Source organism: Scyliorhinus canicula, chromosome 7, assembly GCF_902713615.1.
Source record: "Scyliorhinus canicula chromosome 7, sScyCan1.1, whole genome shotgun sequence".
Classification (NCBI taxonomy): domain Eukaryota; kingdom Metazoa; phylum Chordata; class Chondrichthyes; order Carcharhiniformes; family Scyliorhinidae; genus Scyliorhinus; species Scyliorhinus canicula.
In genome coordinates, this window is record NC_052152.1 from 95,954,266 (window position 1) to 95,974,658 (window position 20,393).

At 47.7% G+C, this 20,393-nt stretch overlaps 1 protein-coding gene across 1 annotated transcript in view; it reads left to right on the forward strand.

Annotated features, from left to right (window-relative positions):
- The window catches only part of LOC119969209 (adhesion G-protein coupled receptor G2-like), a 280,716-nt gene that overhangs the window by 157,621 nt on the left and 102,702 nt on the right, over nt 1-20,393 (forward strand). The window contains exons 20-29 of the mRNA XM_038802509.1: nt 5,570-5,608; nt 6,128-6,175; nt 8,859-8,897; nt 10,440-10,478; nt 11,001-11,048; nt 11,966-12,004; nt 14,749-14,787; nt 16,128-16,166; nt 16,689-16,736; nt 17,654-17,692. Of these exons, the coding sequence (XP_038658437.1) occupies nt 5,570-5,608; nt 6,128-6,175; nt 8,859-8,897; nt 10,440-10,478; nt 11,001-11,048; nt 11,966-12,004; nt 14,749-14,787; nt 16,128-16,166; nt 16,689-16,736; nt 17,654-17,692 (417 nt within the window). The remainder of the gene's footprint in view (nt 1-5,569; nt 5,609-6,127; nt 6,176-8,858; nt 8,898-10,439; nt 10,479-11,000; nt 11,049-11,965; nt 12,005-14,748; nt 14,788-16,127; nt 16,167-16,688; nt 16,737-17,653; nt 17,693-20,393) is intronic.

Sequence of the window (20,393 nt, forward strand, 5' to 3'; positions counted from 1 at the left end):
ACATCTTCTCCACAGATGATAACAGTTACTGGCAAGGTGTTCTTTAAGAATATTAAGAATATAAGAAATCTGCAATTGAGTGATTAAACACCTCAGGATCCTGTTGATGTGATTATCATTGAATCAGAGTGAATAGAAGGAGGTGTTTTGGTTCATTGTGCCTGTGCTGTTTCTTTGCAAGAGCTACTATGCACGATTCAGCAAAATTCCAAAAGTCCACTTTTGGACACGTTAAGCGTGGAATTTCTTGTCAGCCACGTTGGCGAGATTGTAGCCTGTATTCAATGGCATTTTGTGCCAAAAATGAGGCACATGTGAATCTCACCATTACTAGTTTTCTCACTGTCTGATTCTCCCGACCTGCATCTCAGCAGCTCGCTGTGGGATCGAACCTGTATCCACGGAGGTATAAGTACTAACCACTGCGCTACCGTGCATTTAAATGCTCCCTCATCACTCATTTCCAGTCAACATACAAGCATGGCAGCATGCAAACCTTCTTGTCACTTTGGGGTTGCCGACCTCACAAGGCTTCTCAATGCCATCGATAAGATGTGGGGCACACTGTTTCCTCGAGGGGGTCGGAGGACCAACAGCAGGGTGGGCAATGCCGCCTGTCAGGCAGTGGCAGCTGCAGTCAGTGCAGGCAGCATGACAAAGAGGACCGCCGTCGAATGTAGGAACAAGACAAAAGACCTCCAACGAGCTGCAATGGTAGGTTATCGCCGCTCTCCTCACATCAGTTCTGCCTGCCATCCCTCAAATTCTCAAAGCCTCCTCCTCACCACCCTCCCCCCATCCCCTCCCCTCCACCCAATCCACTGGCTGATGCTTAACACCCTCTCCACATCCAATCCTGTACTTGTTCCTCAGAGCCTCCTGGCACCCACCAACACGATCCTTTCATGTCCAGATGTGGTGCCCAAACATGCCAGCTGCTATACACTCCCCCTGACCCATCAGGCGTATGATTCACAATGCCTTCTCTTTGTCCCCGAAGGAGAATATAGCCCATAATAAGCAGGAAAGGCCGAAGACAGGGTAGAAGTCCCAGACTCACCCATAATGAGGGACGAGGCCTGAAGATCACAGGGTTGTCCAAGAAGAAATAAGTCACCAAGGAGCGGTTGGCCTGTGGCAAAGAGGTGAGGGTCCACTGTCCTTCACCCAGATGACCTGTCTCAAGTGGTTTTCATGTTCTTCACAAGTATCCTTCCCTCTAACTGACCACATGTTTATTGTCTCGCAGGATCACCATCTGATGAGGCCGGGCCATTCGGAGTTGTACCCTCCCTGCCACCCAAGAGAACACCTTAGAGGAGAGCCCCAAGGAAAACACCGCATTACAGCTATCACCCGCACCTTCGACTACTGCAGAGACACACACCTCGTTGGGCAATATTGATAGACAAATTTCAAGGGTGAGCATCACAGGTAGAGACAGGAACACCCAAGAGAGGCAGCAGACAGAGATCTGCTGGATCACAGAACACAGCTGGATTCCAGCCAGATGCCGAACCTCTGGACAAGATTCTCCCGAAGTTGATGCAGGTGAAGGACAGAGCTGTGACATTCAGGAGGGGGTTTCACTGACATTCCAGCGAATGCAAGGCCAATTAGAGGAGTCTCAAAGCCTTCAGGTGCAGGAGATGGTGCCGGCAACGTGTGGCACCAAGATAAACACTACTAGGGTGGTGACCGCAGTGGGAAATGTGCAGCACGACGTCCGCACCTGGAGTGATGCTGTGCAAGGCATGGCTCAGTCTGTCCCTACAATTGCTGAGGACCTCGACACCATGCCCCAGTCGCTGACGGGGGTGTCCAAGAGGCAGGTGGACATTGCACAAAGCACTCCAGAGCATGGCGCAGTCACTGACGACCATCGCTCAGGTCGTCAACACCATGGTGCAAACAACGGGGAGCCTGCAGGACCGGCAGAGCTAAATGATTCAGAGATTTCTGGTGCTTACTCTAGCTGCCTCTCCATCCCATGGAGTCACCCAGGCCTTACAGGTACCCTCAGGGAGGAGGAAATGCTGGAGGCCAACCCTGGACCTGCCATCAAGGAGACTACAGAGATCAATTCTTCTGAATCCCCCCCCTCCTGACACCGGCGCACCTCAAGGCCAGTGGGCATAACAGGGTGGCACTGTAAGTCGGCCTGGGCCCTTCGGCTCCACACCCTCCAGAGGAAGTCCACTAAGGGCATCAAAGGTGCGCAAAAAGCTCTGATATTCATCCTGGCGACACATCTAGATGTAACACTAGATCACGGAAATCACGAAGAGTGAGAAGCACTGAGTGGGCACTGGTGAGATCAATATCTAGCTAGGGGGAATGCAAATCTATCACATTAAAATGTTCACGATCAAAACATGTCACACCTGATACATGTGAAGCCTCTGTCACGTTAATTTTCGGGAAATGGCAAGTGGGAGTGTTGAGCTGATGGACACAGCCTCGTCCTAGGGAAACCTAGAGACGATGAGGGACTCCCTGGTCCTCCTTGCATGACAGAACCTCACCGCAGCCTGTTCTCAATCCGCCTGCTCCTCCTGGGTCTCATTTTCCAGCCCCTCCTGGTCCACCTCCTCCTCAGACGAGCTGCATGTCCCTCCTGCTCCTCCGGCATGTCGGCTTGCTGCTGAGCAAGATTGTGGAGGGCACAGCAGACTACCACAAAGCGGGAGACCCTCTGGGAGGTGTACTGCAGGGTACGGCCAGATGGTCTAGGCATCGGAAGGCATGTTAAGCAGCCCAAGGCGCTGCTCAGTGACAACACAGATGGCAGCGTGGGCTTCATTGTAACGAGTCTCTGCCTCGGTCTCAGGCCTCTGCACTGGCATCATCAGCCATGTCATCAGTGTGTATCCCTTGTCCCCCAACTAGCCAATACGTCATCCTGTGGTGATCTTGAAGACCCTGGGGATCCCCAAGTGCCCCAGGATGAGCTGTCATGCACGTTCCCAGGCGAGCATGACTTTGAGCATTACTTGGGCATGACTTTGAGCCGATGGTCACACATGATCTGAACATTGAGGGAATGCAACCCATTCCTGTTAATATAAAGCATTCCCTGATGCCACGGTGCTCATAGGGCAACATGAATGCCATTGATGAGGCATCCCGGCAATGCAGATGATCCTGTCGCCTGGGCACCTTGGTGGGCCCGGTCCAGTTTGAAGGTGATATAGCGGGTTGCCCAGGCATACAGGACATCCGTCGTGTCCCAGGTTAACCTGTGGGTTGAAAATTGGGATAGGCCACACAGGTCCCCACCCGAGCCCTGGAATGACCCAGTGGCACTGTGGTGCCATTCACATCCACTGAGAGTGGGTGTCCTCCTTCTCCATGGGTTCCAGGTCCTTGAGGATGTGTCACAAATGCAACACCATCTCCTTGTTGAGATGGAGTCTTCTGCAGCATATGCTGTCTGTCAAATCATGGAAGCAGCAATAATGCCTGTACATTTTGGGCCATCGCTGGCCTCCCATTCCGGCTCCCTCCTCCGCCTGATGGGGACCGGGTCTTCATGTGGTTCACCTGTGCTAGCACCTCCAGCCTGTGCTGGAGTTCTGCCTTCTCCAGCATCTGCCCACTTCAGCTGCCACAAACACAGCGGGGGCAGCCTCCACGGGATCCCACCAGCAAACATTGTTTTATCTGGAAGGAATTGGAGGAGGAGGAGAGAGAGAGAGACTGATAATCAGTTAGGACCTCCATCCCAGCACCCTCAAATCTCTCAGGCCTCTGCAATCCTTTACCATGACTGTCCCGCCTTCTCTGAGGGCCATTTAGCGAGCAAGTTGTGCTGGCAATCCATGCTCTGCACACTCACCACTGGCCAGATCAGACCCCAGGCCTCCACTGAGAACATTAGGGAGACCATGCTCAGCTGCCCTCCGCTCATTCACAAACGTGTTCTTTAGCTGTGAGAGGGTCCGCAGTGGTGAAGCCCAAGCTCTTTAGTGTTTGATTGTTTGCAGCTGCCTCTATGGTGCTGACGCTCCTAGAGTTCAGGCACACTGTTCAGACATGAAAGGTTGCTGGATATGCAGGATATGCAGTGTACTAATCATCTTCTGAGGCTTGGAACCTGTGCCCTCGAGGAGGTAATTTCAGTTGAGGACCGAGAAGTACTGTCACGGCTAAGAAAACTAATTTCTCATTTGAAATAGCCTTCAGCTGTGAAGCTAGAGGCTGCTCAGTCAAAGGGGGTGAAATTGACTTTCAAGAGAGAAGCTGCAGAATGCTCCAGCCCCTTGACTAAGTCCAACCCCCCTCCACCCACCTCTTCTCCCCCACCTAAGCACTGAGTCAGCAGCTGCAATACCCTTGAGCTGCATGCTGGTAAATTGGAAGGGCTACTCACCTCCTCAATTCCCTTCAGTAGCCATAATAATCTTTATTATTGTTCCCAAGTAGGCTTACATTAACACTGAAATGAAGTTACTGTGAAAATCCCCTCGTTGCCACATACCTGCACTGAGGGAGAATTCAGAATGTCCAATTCACTTAACAAGCTCATCTTTCAGAACATGTGGGGAAAAAACCGGAGCACACGGAGGAAACCCAAGCAGACACGAGGAGAACATACAGACTCCGCACAGACAGCAACCCAAGCCGGGAATCGAACCCGGATCCCTGGCACTGTGAAGCAACAGTGCTAACCACTGTGCTTCCATGCCATTGCGCCAGATTGACTTTTTGAAACGGAGTACTAAAGGATGCATAAAATCCCAGTGTCAGGTCGCCATTATGAGTCGGTGGTTTAAAGCAGAGGTTCAGCGTGGTGTGTTTTCTGGCAGTAGTAGTGGTTTGCCTTTGCTGCTGACGAGATCTTCCAGTCTCACTGAAGTCCACCCCATTTTGCGTGCCTCACCCATCCGGCTGCTGTGGAACCCGCCACAGACGTCACCTTCTTATGGAACAGAAGATCCGACTGGCGGGAAAGACTGGAGAATCCAGCCCAGAAGTGATTTGGCTCCCTGTGCCTGTGATCACTCTATGGATGTGCAAAATAACTAGTCCCCCTTTCCTGCTCTTTTCCTCTGTAAATGTATCTTTTCAAGAGTGCTGTTAGAATGGAATCTGCTTTCACTAATTTTTCAGGCACTGCAATCTAAACCATAAGACTTTCCCATTCAAACCAATTTTTCCACATCTTACATCAAGTACTTTACTCATTACTTAAAATTCAGACTGGATACCTACTATTATACCAGGGATACAATCTCATGTCAGGCTGTTCCCTCACATGTCTACAGGGTCCTGCAATATTGAAGAGTTTAGAGTCAAGCTGGGATCATTAAAGAAAGTCATTTTGCAATGTTGATTGTGTTGTGAACCAAGGGCTGTTAATCACGTGCTGCACTTGTTAAAACCCAATTGTCAGTAGAAGAGCTGACCTTGCAATAGCATATTGGCCGCCTGGTAAACAACTCAGCCATTTTCATATTCACTGACTTTGGGTAGGTTCACAAAAGGTCCATTCTGTCAGGTCAACCTAAGGGACAATGTAGCTAGAAATCTACCACATCCGAACTGACACCTTGTAATCTTTTAACAGGGAATTTGCAGACTAATGCGACAACCTCACCCCTGACAGGTAACTGCAAATAGGAGACTGAGAGCTTGAAATTTAATTTAGATCTTTTCGCAAAGTAGGTCATAACAACTTGCTGACTAAAAACAATTTCTTCTCATGTCTCTCATATTTTTCAATGTTTCAAAAATAATCAGTCGAATGCTTGTAAAAGGCATGTCTTGTCACCAGAGGGTGAAATGGCAGTTTGGTGTGAGTGTATGGTTTCTGGATGTGTGGAGGAAATTCAGGATATATCGACGTTCCTCTGAATGTTTTCGCTGGCACAATTTTACGGGCATATCGATACTTGGAATAAATGTTAATATTTCTGAAATGAGTTGTGCTCAGCTTGATTTAAATTCATGAGTGGCACTGAAGGAATCGTCTGGATCTATCAAACTCATGAAGCATTTCCCATCTTGGAATATGGTCCTAAAGAAATTCAGTTGTTCCATGACCTGTGGACATTTTACAAAGTAATGTTGTGAACAGGGTGTGAGGGCTGATTGTCTGATCTGAACTCGGGCTCTTTCCTTACAGCTAACAGCACTACTATTAATGTGACATCATCTGCACAGAGCACAACAGGTACAGAATATATCCTCTTCAAATATATTACGAATGTATGACACCTGATACAGAAAATGGGGAGTTAAACAGCAAGAAGCTGTTGAAATGATTGAAATAGAATCATAGAGGAAGCTATTTAGCTCATGATGTCAATGGAAGATCTTTGTCTGAGTTATCCAGTTAGCCACACTGCTCACACCTTTCACCATTTCCTCTTTTCCAGTAATTCTCCAATTCCTTTTTAAAAATTACAACAGAATCTACATTTTGACCGTGGACTCTAACCCATGTCAGCTCACTGTGTTCAATTAATTTTTCTCATCTCCCCTCTACTTCTTTACTCAGAGAGTGGTTAGCGTGTTGTAGAAGTCAATATTTTCCCCGCTTCTGGACTGTGGTAGAAAGATTGAACAACGCTTGTTATGGAAAAATAACAAGACTTTGTTTTCGAACAGACTGCATGCAGTTTTGGCTAAACGTTGAGGTCGGAGAGCAGTTACTACCACTGCTGATTCCTACTCAAGTCCGCACTTTCACAGAGAATCAGCTCAGTATTTATACATTATCAGAATCAGGATGACGTGACTACAGCTTGGTCAGGAATTCGATCAGAAGTACAAACATAAGCAATATCATAAAACAGGCGTCACCTTGCTGACCTTTCAGGACTCTTTGTCTCATCACTCAGACCAAGCTTTTGTCCTTTGATCGAATACATAAAAGTCGGAGGAGACTTGTTCTGACCTTATCTTGTCATATTTAGACTGCTTTATGACGAGTTATTCTTATCAGAATTTGCGGAGCTCAGGCATTTTGGAACAGCTTGACCTTCTCTGATCTTATTTAGATCATGCAAAGTCAGCTTTTCTTACATTGTACCCAGCAGTTGACCAGTTTTCCCATCATGCCATCATTTACTTTGTACAACATCACAGTGTGGAATGGACTGCCTGCTGTGACAGTGGAGTCGGACACTTTAGGAACTTTCAAGTGGTTATTGGATAGGCATGGGGAGCACACAAGTATGACAGAGTGGGATAGCTTGATCTTGGTTTCGGACAAAGCCCGGCACAACATAGAGGGCCGAAGGGCCTGTTCTGTGCTGTACTGTTCTATGGTAACTCTGAGAGTTAATATTACAGTTTTAAATATTTGTTCACTTTGTGCTTATTTCAATTCAAATACGAGCTGTGGGGGAACAGTCCAGATTTATTCAACTCATGAAGATTGTAACTTTTTGTAATCAGTAATTCCCCTGTGTAATATTGTGTTTATAATTTACAAAATGATGTTGCGGACGGGGTGTGAGTGTGGAATATCTGCTCTGCAATCCCATAGTGAACAGACGGTTGTTAATGTGATACATTCTCCATTGACACAGAAAACCCGCTCATTGAGCATGTTAACAATGTCAGAAATCTGGGGCTGGATTCTATGACCCCCGCCGGGTCGGAGAATTGACGGGGGGGTGGCGTGAATCCCGTCACCAAGCCCGCTGAATTCTCCGGCTCCGGAGATTCAGTGGGGGCGGGAATGGTGCCGCGTCGGTCGGCGGCCCCCCCCGGCAATTCTACGGCCCACGATGGGCTGAAATCCCGCTGCTATAATGTCTGTCCCGACGGTGTGAATCAAACCACCTCCCTTACTGGCGGGACTGGCAGCATGGGTGGGCTCCGGGGTCCTGGTGGGGCGCGAGACGATCTGGCCCCAGGGGGTGCCCCCACGGTGGGCTGGCCTGCGATCGGGGCCCACCGATCCGCGTGCAGGCCAGTGCCGTGGGGGCACTCTTTTCCTTCTGCGTCGGCCATAGCCTCCGCGATGGCTGATGCGGAAGTGACCCCCTCCCCTGCGCATGAGCGGGGATGACAGATGCAGCCGCTGACGCTCTTGCGCATGCGCGGACTTCCGCCGGATGGCGTGGCGCCAAAGGCTTTCCACGCCAACTGGTGGGACGGGAACCACTCCGGCGCTGGCCTCGCCTCTCAAGGTGAAGGCTTGGCCCCTAAAGGTGCGGAGAAATCCGCACCTTTGATGCAGCCTGACACAGGAGTGGTTCACGCCACTCCATCCCGCCGGGACCCTCCGCACCACTGGATAGGGGAGAATTAAAACCCTGATGTTGAAATTGAATTGCTAAGTCCAAATATGTGCAGGTTAGGTAGGTTGGCCATGCTAAATTGTCCCTTAGTATCTGAAGGTTAGGTGTAGCTACAGGTTTGGGAGAACCAACTTTGCAGTCTCCAAACTAAACCATGAGAACTCTCTGAATTAAAAATAATTTCTGCTCATCTTGCATTTGGTAATTTTTCTAATTACCTTAATTCCATTCAGTCTGGATACTTACCATATTCCTTGTCAATACAGTCTCATGTAGGACTGTTCCCCCAATGTCTATAATTTCTGACAATGTTGAAGCTCTTCAAGTCAATGCTAGGCATCAATAAAAAACTATATTTTGCAATGTATATTCTGTTCTGAACAAACGGCCAATCCATTATCCACATGTTGCACTTATTAAGATTCAGTGTCAGCAGGAGAGCTGACTTTGCTGTGGAGCATTGTCCACTCGGTTTACACCTCAGCCTTTTTCCTATTCAGTGAATCTGGGCAGGTTTAGAAAAGGTCCATTCAGATAACCCAAGGATTGATTGAGCTGGAAATCTACCACATTCGACCTAACCCCTTGTAATCTTTTTTACAGGGAATTCCTTCACCAATATGGCAACCTTACCCGTGACAGGTAACTGCAAATTGCTGATGAGGAGCCAATTTTTTTTTGAAATGGCAGCTGTCCATTAATTAAAATATCTGAAATGACTTCTCATCACAACCCAAGGCAGAACAACTGTTCCTCTGAAAATTATCAGTGGCAGGAAAGTAATGAGAAGATCAGTGAATATGAGAATTAATATTACAATTATTAAAATTTGTTCCCATTGTACTAATTTCAATTCAAATAATGGCTCAGAATAAACAGTCTGGATCTATTTTCTTTCTTCTATATCCTTAGAAAATAGGCGACAGTTTTAGATAGAGGATCTAGATCAGCGCAGGTTTGGAGGGCCGAAGGGTCTGTTCCTGTGCTGTAATTTTTCTTTGTTCTTCCTTTCTTTGTTCTTCTTATTTGACTCATGAAGAACATAACATTATACAATCAAATCCTGAAGTAGAACCCAGTGTGATATTCTATATATAATTTACTAAATAATGTTGTGGACACGGTGTGGCTTTTGATTGCCTGATCTCAAACCATCCAGAGAACAGCACGATTGTTGATGTGACACCTTCTCCACAGATGATGAATGAAAATGAATGAAAATCGCTTATTGTCACGAGTAGGCTTCAATGAAGTTACTGTGAAAAGCCCCTAGTCGCCACATTCCGGCGCCTGTCCAGGGAGGCTGGTACGGGAATTGAACCGTGCTGCTGGCCTGCTTGGTCTGCTTTAAAAGCCAGTGATTTAGCCTTGTGAGCTAAACCAGCCCCTTGATGATGATGATAGGTGTTGATAATGTGCTCTTTGAGCATATTTCCAAAAATGGAAATAATAAATCTGATGTTGTACCTAATTATGAAAAGCACTCTCGGATATAGTTGATGTGATTATAATCAAATCACACTGGAGAAATGGAAGGCCCCCCAGGGTGTGTTTTCTGGCAGTGCTGGTGGCTTGCCTTTGCGCTGCCAGATCTTCCAGTCCCTGTGCCCGTGATCACTCTATGGATGTGCCAAATAACTTGTTCCCAATTCCTGCTCTTTTCCTCTGTAAATGTATCTTTTCAAGAGTGCTGTTAGAATGGAACCTGCTTTCACTAATTTTTCAGGCGCTGCAATCTAAACCATAAGACTTTCCCATTCAAACCAATTATTCCACCTCTTACTTCAAGTACTTTTACTAATTCCCTAAAATTCAGACTGGATATCTACTATAATACCAGTGGATACAGTCTCATGTAAGACTGTGCCAAAAATGTCTCGCGTTTCCTCCAATATTGAAGTCTTTAGAGTCAAACTGGGATCATTGAAGAACGGCATTTTGCAATGTTGATTGTGTTGTGAACCAAGGGCTGTTAATCAGATGCTGCACTTGATAAAACCAAATTGTCAGCAGAAGAGCTGACCTTGCAATAGCATGTTGGCCACCTGGTAAACAACTCAGCCATTTTCATATTCACTGACTTTGGGCAGGTTTACAAAAGGTCCATTCTGTCAGGTTAACCTAAGGGACAATGTAGCTAGAAATCTACCACATCCGAACTAACACCTTGTAATCTTTTAACAGGGAATTTGCAGACCAATGCGACAACCTCACCCCTGACAGGTAACTGCAAATAGGAGACTGAGAGCTTGAAATTTAATTTAGATCTTTTCGCAAATTAGGCCATAACAACTTGCTGACTAAAAACAATTTCTTCTCATGTTCTCTCTCGTATTTTTCAATAGTTCAAAAATAATCAGTCGAATGCTTGTAAAAGGCATGTCTTGTCACCAGAGGGTGAAATGGCAGTTTGGTGTGAGTGTATGGTTTCTGGATGTGTGGAGGAAATTCAGGATATAACAACGTTCCTCTGAACGTTATCGCTGGCATAATATTACGGGATATCAATAACTAGGAATCAATGTTAATATTTCTGAAATTAGTTCTACTCAGCTTGATTTAAATTCATGAGTGGCACTGAAGGAATCGTCTGGATCTATCAAATTCATGAAACATTTCTCATCTTGGAATATGGTCCTAAAGAAATTCAGTTGTTCCATGACCTGTGAACATTTTACAAAGTAATGTTGTGAACAGGGTGTGAGGGCTGATTGTCTGATCTGAAATCGGGCTCTTTCCTTTCAGCTAACCACACTACTATTAATGTGACATCATCTGCACAGAATACAACAGGTACGGAAAATGTCCTCTTCAAATATATTATAGTATGAAGTCTTACAACACCAGGTTAAAGTCCAACAGGTTTGTTTCAAACACTAGCTTTCGGAGCACTGCTCCTTCCTCAGGTAAAGGAGCACTGCTCTGAAAGCTAGTGTTTGAAACAAACCTGTTGGACTTTAACCAGGTGTTGTTAGACTTCTTACTGTGCTCATCCCAGTCCAACACAGCATCTCCACATCAAATACATTAAGAATATATGATACCTGATACAGAAAATTGGTAGTTTAGCTGCAGGAAGCTGCTGATGTGATTTGAATGGAATCATAGAGGAGGCTGTTTTGCTCATGGTGTCCATGGCAGATCTTTGTCTGATTTATCCAGTCAGCTTCACTGCTCTGGTTTTTCACCATTTCCTCTTTTCCAGTATTTCTCCAGTTCTCTTTTTAATGTTACAACAGAATCTACGTTTTGACTATGAACTCCAACCCTTGTCAGCTCACTGTGTTAAATTAATTGCTCTCATCTCCCCTCTACCTCTTTTGGTAATAATTTTCAATCATGTCATCTTATCACAGACCAGCCTGACAATGGCTACAGTTTTCAACAATGATCACACCCTTTAATATGTCGAATCTCCTGCAATGTCCAAACTGTGACAGTCAAACTCAGTGTCAACTTATGCCTACATTAAAAAAAATTAAAAGCTTTGTAACCGATCGGCCCAGTCTCCGAGCAAAGTATAGCTCTTGGAGGCAATTTTCAGTATCAGCAGAAGTGGACAGCCTGCAGTGCTAGATAGGAAACTGCTGTATATTCCCGTTGATTTTCTTAACCACTGACATTCTCTAAAAGGCCAGTTTGCCATGTTAGCTCCTGAGGCCAATAGAAATCTGCCCCATCCAACCAAACTGTTTGTTATCTCTTTGCAGGGAATTCCTTTACCACTATTACCACCGCATCTGTGACAGGTAATTGCAAATAGCAGTTTGCGGAGATTAATAGTTTGGAAATGACCATTGTATATTTATGAACAAAGTTTGACTTTGTTTACTTGACTCTATGCGTGTACCTGTGCTCCTACTCGTCAATGCATATTGACAAATTCCAGCTCCTCTGTTAATTTGGAGGCAGCATCTCATAGAATCATAGAATTTACAGTGCTGAATGAGGCCATTCGGCCATCGAGTCTGCACCGGACCTTCGAAAGAGCACCCTACCCAACCCACACTTTCACCCTATCCTGTAACCCAATAACCCAACTTCACCTTTTTGGAAACTACGGGCAATTTAGAATGGCCAATCCGCCTAACCCGCTCATCTTTGGACTCTGGGAGGAAACCAGAGCACCCGGAGGAAACCCACGCTCACACGGGAGAATGTGCAGACTCCGCACAGACAGTGACCCATGCCAGGAATCAAACCTGGGACCCTGGAGCTGTGAATCAACTATGCTAATCACGATGCGACTGTGCTACCATGTGCAAGACGCACAACAATACATAAGGCGTGGGATTCTGCTTTTCGGGGAATAAGTCCCCACGCCAGTGGGCGAACCATCGCCAACCATTCCGGCATCAACAGCCCCTGAAAGTGCTCCAACCGGAGCCGATGTGGTTCCACACTTTCGCAGACTGGCTGCCGTATTCTGGCACATGCACAGGGGGTTGTCTGCTCTGCGCCGGCCATGGCGGAGCCCTACAGGGCCTGGCGTGGAAGGAAGGAGTAACCCAACGGCCCAGGGCCGCCCCCGATGGCTGCCGAATTCCCCGTCGCTGAAGTTTTGTAGTGGGCGGGAATCGCAGCACGCCAGTCGGCGGCTGCTGGCAGCGGATCCCCTAGCGATTCTCCGGCCTGCGATGGGCCGAGTGGCCTCCCGTTTTTGGCGGGTCCCATCGGCATAAATCACATCAGGTCCTGACCGGCAGGACCTGGCTCCACAGGCGGCCTGCAGAGCCCTCGGAGGGCAGCGGGGGTATCTGGCCCCGTGGGGTGCCCCCACGGTGGCCTGGCCTGCAATCGGGGCCCACTGATCCGCGGGCGGGCTTGTGCCTTGGGGGCACTCTTTCCCTCTGCACCGGCCGCTGACAACCTGCGCCATGGCCGGTGCGGCAAAGAATTCCCATGCGCATGCGGTGGGATGACGCCAGCACACAGTGGGGCTTCAGCGCAAGTGCCAACTCGCGCCAGCCTGTGGAGGCCCTTGGGCGCCGGATGGCATGCGCAAAGTCCCTCCGCACCGGCTGGTGTGGCGCCAAACACTCTGCCGTCGGCCTAGCCACTGAAAGTGCGTAGGATTCTTCACCTTCGCCGCGGCCCGACACTGGAGCGGTTCACGTCTCTCCTCGGCGCCGGAGTGGCCCACCCTGACGGTTCGCGGAGAATCCCGCCCAATAGTTTCCAAATTTGCTGTCTTGTTACAAACCCGGGGTAAGATTCTCTGATCCTGAGGCTAAGAGTTTACGCAGTTGTAAACGCCATCGTGTTTCTCGACGGCATCAACATGGCCTCAGGAATATCAATTCTGGTCCCTACAGGGGGCCAGCATGGCACTGGAGCGACGCATGCCACTCCAGGTGCTGATCCCGGCGTCAACTGAGTGCTGCTGGGTCCGCTCATGCGCAGTGGTACTGGCGCCAATGCACGCATCCGCAATGGGACTGGTGCTAACGTGCGCAGTGGCTCCCTTCTCCGTGCCACCCCCGACACAACATGACGTAGGGCTAAAACAGCCGGTGCTGAAGAAAGGAGGCTCCCAGGCCGAGAGGTCGACTCACATATCGGTGGGCCCTGATCGTGGGCCAGGACACAACGGAGGCCCCTCCCAGGGTCGAACTCCCCCTCCACAGTCAGCCCCCGGACCCTTCCACAACGAGGACCCGCCGGCTAAGAGCATGTTAGAACGGTGCCGGCGGGACCCGGGTTTTCTGTTAAGTCTGCTCAGTCCACCCACGCCAGCTGGTGGGACGGGAGCCACTCCGGCGTGGGCCTAGGTCCTCAAGGTGAGGGCTTGGCCCATAAAGGTGAGGAGAAATCCACACCTTTGGGGCGTCCCGACACCGCAGTGGTTCACGCCACTCCATCCCGCCAGGACCCCCTGCCCCGCCGGGTAGGGGAGAATCAAGACCCTGATGTTGAAATTGAATGGCTAAGTCCAAAGATGTACAGGTTAGGTAGTTTGGCCATGCTAAATTGTCCCTTAGTATCCAAAGGTTAGGTGTAGTTACGGGTTTGGGAAAACCAATTTTTCAGGCTCCCAACTAAACCACGAGAACTCTCTGAATTAAAAATACTTTCTGCTCATCTTGCATTTGGTAATTTTTCTAATTACCTTAATTCCATTCACTCTGGATACCTACCATATTCCTTGTCAATACTGTCTCATGTAGGACTGTTCCCCCAATGTCTATAATTTCTAACAATGTTGAAGCTCTTCAAGTCAATGCTAGGCATCAATAAAAAACTATATTTTGCAATGTATTTTGTGTTCTGAACAAACGGCCAACCCATTATCCACATGTTGCACTTATTAAGATTCAGTGTCAGCAGGAGAGCTGACTTTGCTGTGGAGCATTGTCCACTCGATTTATACCTCAGCCATTTCCTATTCAGTGAATCTGGGCAGGTTTAGAAAAGGTCCATTCAGATAACCCAAGGATTGATTGAGCTGGAAATCTACCACATTCGACCTAACCCCTTGTAATCTTTTTTACAGGGAATTCCTTCACCAATACGGCAACCTTACCCGTGACAGGTAACTGCAAATTGCTGATGAGGAGCCTAAATTCTTTTTGAAATGGCAGCTGTCCATTAATTAAAATATCTGAAATGACTTCTCATCACAACCCAAGACAGAACAACTGTTCCTCTGAAAATTATCAGTGGCAGAAAAGTAATGAGATCAGTGAACGAGAATTAATATTCCAATTATTAAAATTTTTTCCGTTGTATTAATTTCAATTCAAATATTGGCTCAGAATAAACAGTCTGGATCAATTTTCTTTGTTCTTTATCCTTAGAAAATAGGCGACAGTTTTAGATAGAGGATCTGGATCAGCGCAGGTTTGGAGGGCCGAAGGGCCTGTTCCTGTGCTGTAATTTTTCTTTGTTCTTCTTTTCTTTGTTCTTCTTATTTGATTCATGAAGAACATAACATTATACAATCAAATCCTGAAGTAGAACCCAGTGTGATATTCTATATATAATTTACTAAATAATGTTGTGGACAGCGTGTGGCTTTTGATTGCCTGATCGGAAATCCTCTGGTGAACAGCACGATTGTTGATGTGACACCTTCTCCACAGATGATGATAGGTATTGATAATGTGCTCTTTGAGCATATTTCCAAAAATGGAAATAATAAATCTGATGTTGTACCTAATTATGAAAAGCACTCTCGGATATAGTTGATGTGATTATAATCAAATCACACTGGAGAGATGGAGGGCCCCTAGGGTATGTTTTCTGGCAGTGCTGGGGGCTTGCCTTTGCCGCTGCCAGATCTTCCAGTCCCTGTGCCCGTGATCACTCTATGGATGTGCCAAATAACTTGTTCCCAATTCCTGCTCTTTTCCTCTGTAAATGTATCTTTTCAAGAGTGCTGTTAGAATGGAACCTGCTTTCACTAATTTTTCAGGCGCTGCAATCTAAACCATAAGACTTTCCCATTCAAACCAATTATTCCACCTCTTACTTCAAGTACTTTTACTAATTCCCTAAAATTCAGACTGGATATCTACTACAATACCAGTGGATACAGTCTCATGTAAGACTGTGCCAAAAATGTCTCGCGTTTCCTCCAATATTGAAGTCTTTAGAGTCAAACTGGGATCATTGAAGAACGGCATTTTGCAATGTTGATTGTGTTGTGAACCAAGGGCTATTAATCAGATGCTGCACTTGATAAAACCAAATTGTCAGCAGAAGAGCTGACCTTGCAATAGCATGTTGGCCACCTGGTAAACAACTCAGCCATTTTCATATTCACTGACTTTGGGCAGGTTTACAAAAGGTCCATTCTGTCAGGTTAACCTAAGGGACAATGTAGCTAGAAATCTACCACATCCGAACTAACACCTTATAATCTTTTAACAGGGAATTTGCAGACCAATGCGACAACCTCACCCCTGACAGGTAACTGCAAATAGGAGACTGAGAGCTTGAAATTTAATTTAGATCTTTTCGCAAATTAGGCCATAACAACATGCTGACTAAAAACAATTTCTTCTCATGTTCTCTCTCGTATTTTTCAATGGTTCAAAAATAATCAATCGAATGCTTGTAAAAGGCATGTCTTGTCACCAGAGGGTGAAATGGCAGTTTGGTGTGAGTGTATGGTTTCTGGATGTGTGGAGGAAATTCAGGATATATCGACGTTCCTCTGAACGTTATCACTGGCACAATTTTACGGGATATCAATAACTAGGAATCAATGTTAATATTTCTGAAATTAGTTCTACTCAGCTTGATTTAAATTCATGAGTGGCACTGAAGGAATCGTCTGGATCTATCAAATTCATGAAACATTTCTCATCTTGGAATATGGTCCGAAAGAAATTCAGTTGTTCCATGACCTGTGAACATTTTACAAAGTAATGTTGTGAACAGGGTGTGAGGGCTGATTGTCTGATCTGAAATCGGGCTCTTTCCTTTCAGCTAACCACACTACTATTAATGTGACATCATCTGCACAGAATACAACAGGTACGGAAAATGTCCTCTTCAAATATATTATAGTATGAAGTCTTACAACACCAGGTTAAAGTCCAACAGGTTTGTTTCAAACACTAGCTTTCGGAGCACTGCTCCTTCCTCAGGTAAAGGAGCACTGCTCTGAAAGCTAGTGTTTGAAACAAACCTGTTGGACTTTAACCAGGTGTTGTTAGACTTCTTACTGTGCTCATCCCAGTCCAACACAGCATCTCCACATCAAATACATTAAGAATATATGATACCTGATACAGAAAATTGGTAGTTTAGCTGCAGGAAGCTGCTGATGTGATTTGAATGGAATCATAGAGGAGGCTGTTTTGCTCATGGTGTCCATGGCAGATCTTTGTCTGATTTATCCAGTCAGCTTCACTGCTCTGGTTTTTCACCATTTCCTCTTTTCCAGTATTTCTCCAGTTCTCTTTTTAATGTTACAACAGAATCTACGTTTTGACTGAGGACTCTAACCCATGTCAGCTCACTGTATTAAATTAATTGCTCTCATCTCCCCTCTACCTCTTTTGGTAATAATTTTCAATCATGTCATCTTATCACAGACCAGCCTGACAATGGCTACAGTTTTCAACAATGATCACACCCTTTAATATGTCGAATCTCCTGCAATGTCCAAACTGTGACAGTCAAACTCAGTGTCAACTTATGCCTACATTAAAAAAAATTAAAAGCTTTGTAACCGATCGGCCCAGTCTCCGAGCAAAGTATAGCTCTTGGAGGCAATTTTCAGTATCAGCAGAAGTGGACAGCCTGCAGTGCTAGATAGGAAACTGCTGTATATTCCCGTTGATTTTCTTATCCACTGACATTCTCTAAAAGGCCAGTTTGCCATGTTAGCTCCTGAGGCCAATAGAAATCTGCCCCATCCAACCAAACTGTTTGTTATCTCTTTGCAGGGAATTCCTTTACCACTATTACCACCGCATCTGTGACAGGTAATTGCAAATAGCAGTTTGCGGAGATTAATAGTTTGGAAATGACCATTGTATATTTATGAACAAAGTTTGACTTTGTTTACTTGACTCTATGCGTGTACCTGTGCTCCTACTCGTCAATGCATATTGACAAATTCCAGCTCCTCTGTTAATTTGGAGGCAGCATCTCATAGAATCATAGAATTTACAGTGCTGAATGAGGCCATTCGGCCATCGAGTCTGCACCAGACCTTCGAAAGAGCACCCTAACCAACCCACACTTTCACCCTATCCCTGTAACCCAATAACCCAACTTCACCTTTTTGGACACTAAGGGCAATTTAGAATGGCCAATCCGCCTAACCCGCTCATCTTTGGACTCTGGGAGGAAACCGGAGCACCCAGAGGAAACCCACGCTCACACGGGAGAATGTGCAGACTCCGCACAGACAGTGACCCATGCCAGGAATCAAACCTGGGACCCTGGAGCTGTGAATCAACTATGCTAATCACGATGCGACTGTGCTGCCATGTGCAAGACGCACAACAATACATAAGGCGTGGGATTCTGCTTTTCGGGGAATAAGTCCCCACGCCAGTGGGCGAACCATCGCCAACCATTCCGGCATCAACAGCCCCTGAAAGTGCTCCAACCGGAGCCGGTGTGGTTCCACACTTTCGCAGACTGGTGCCGTATTCTGGCGCATGCACAGGGGGTTGTCTGCTCCGCGCCGGCCATGGCGGAGCCCTACAGGGCCCGGCGTGGCAGGAAGGAGTACCCCAACGGCCCAGGGCCGCCCCCGATGGCTGCCGAATTCTCCGTCGCTGAGGTTTTGGAGGGGGCGGGAATCGCAGCATGCCAGTCGGCGGCTGCTGGCAGCGGATCCCCTAGTGATTCTCCGGCCCGCGATGGGCCGAGTGGCCTCCCGTTTTTGGCGGGGCCCATCGGCATAAATCACATCAGGTCCTGACCGGCAGGACCTGGCTCCACAGGTGGCCTGCCGAGCCCTCGGAGGGCAGCGGGGGGATCTGGCCACATGGGGTGCCCCCACGGTGGCCCGGCCCGCGATCGGGGCCCACTGATCCGCGGGCGCGCCTGTGCCTTGGGGGCACTCTTTCCCTCTGCACCGGCCGCTGTCAACCTGCGCCATGGCCGGTGCGGCAAAGAATTCCCATGCGCATGCGGTGGGATGACGCCAGCACACAGTGGGGCTTCAGCGCAAGTGCCAACTCGCGCCAGCCTGTGGAGGCCCTTGGGCACCGGATGGCATGCGCAAAGTCCCTCCGCACTGGCTGGTGTGGCGCCAAACACTCTGCCGTCGGCCTAGCCACTGAAAGTGCGTAGGATTCTTCACCTTCGGCGCGGCCCGACACCGGAGTGGTTCACGCCTCTCCTCGGCGCCGGAGTGGCCCACCCTGACGGTTCGCGGAGAATCCCGCCCAATAGTTTCCAAATTTGCTGTCTTGTTACAAACCCGGGGTGAGATTCTCTGATCCTGAGGCTAAGAGTTTACGCAGTTGTAAACGCCATCGTGTTTCTCGACGGCATCAACATGGCCTCAGGAATATCAATTCTGGTCCCTACAGGGGGCCAGCATGGCACTGGAGCGACGCATGCCACTCCAGGTGCTGATCCTGGCGTCAACTGAGTGCTGCTGGGTCCGCTCATGCGCAGTGGTACTGGCGCCAATGCACGCATCCGCAATGGGACTGGTGCTAACGTGCGCAGTGGCTCCCTTCTCCGTGCCACCCCCGACACAACATGGCGTAGGGCTAAAACAGCCGGTGCTGAAGAAAGGAGGCTCCCAGGCCGAGAGGTCGACTCACATATCGGTGGGCCCTGATCGTGGGCCAGGACACAACGGAGGCCCCTCCCAGGGTCGAACTCCCCCTCCACAGTCCGCCCCCGGACCCTTCCACACCGAGGACCCGCCGGCTAAGAGCATGTTAGAACGGTGCCGGCGGGACCCGGGTTTTCTGTTAAGTCTGCTCAATCCACCCACGCCAGCTGGTGGGACGGAAGCCACTCTGGCGTGGGCCTAGGTCCTCAAGGTGAGGGCTTGGCCCCTAAAGGTGAGGAGAAATCCACACCTTTGGGGCGGCCCGACACCACAGTGGTTCACACCACTCCATCCCGGCAGGACCCCCTGCCCCGCCTGGTAGGGGATAATCAAGACCCTGATGTTGAAATTGAATGGCTAAGTCCAAAGATGTACAGGTTAGGTAGGTTGGCCATGCTAAATTGTCCCTTAGTATCTGAAGGTTAGGTGTAGTTACGGGTTTGGGAAAACCAATTTTTCAGGCTCCCAACTAAACCATGAGAACTCTCTGAATTAAAAATACTTTCTGCTCATCTTGCATTTGGTAATTTTTCTAATTACCTTAATTCCATTCACTCTGGATACCTACCATATTCCTTGTCAATACAGTCTCATGTAGGACTGTTCTCCCAATGTCTATAATTTCTGACAATGTTGAAGCTCTTCAAGTCAATGCTAGGCATCAATAAAAAACTATATTTTGCAATGTATATTGTGTTCTGAACAAACGGCCAATCCATTATCCACATGTTGCACTTATTAAGATTCAGTGTCAGCAGGAGAGCTGACTTTGCTGTGGAGCATTGTCCACTCGGTTTACACCTCAGCCATTTTCCTATTCAGTGAATCTGGGCAGGTTTAGAAAAGGTCCATTCAGATAACCCAAGGATTGATTGAGCTGG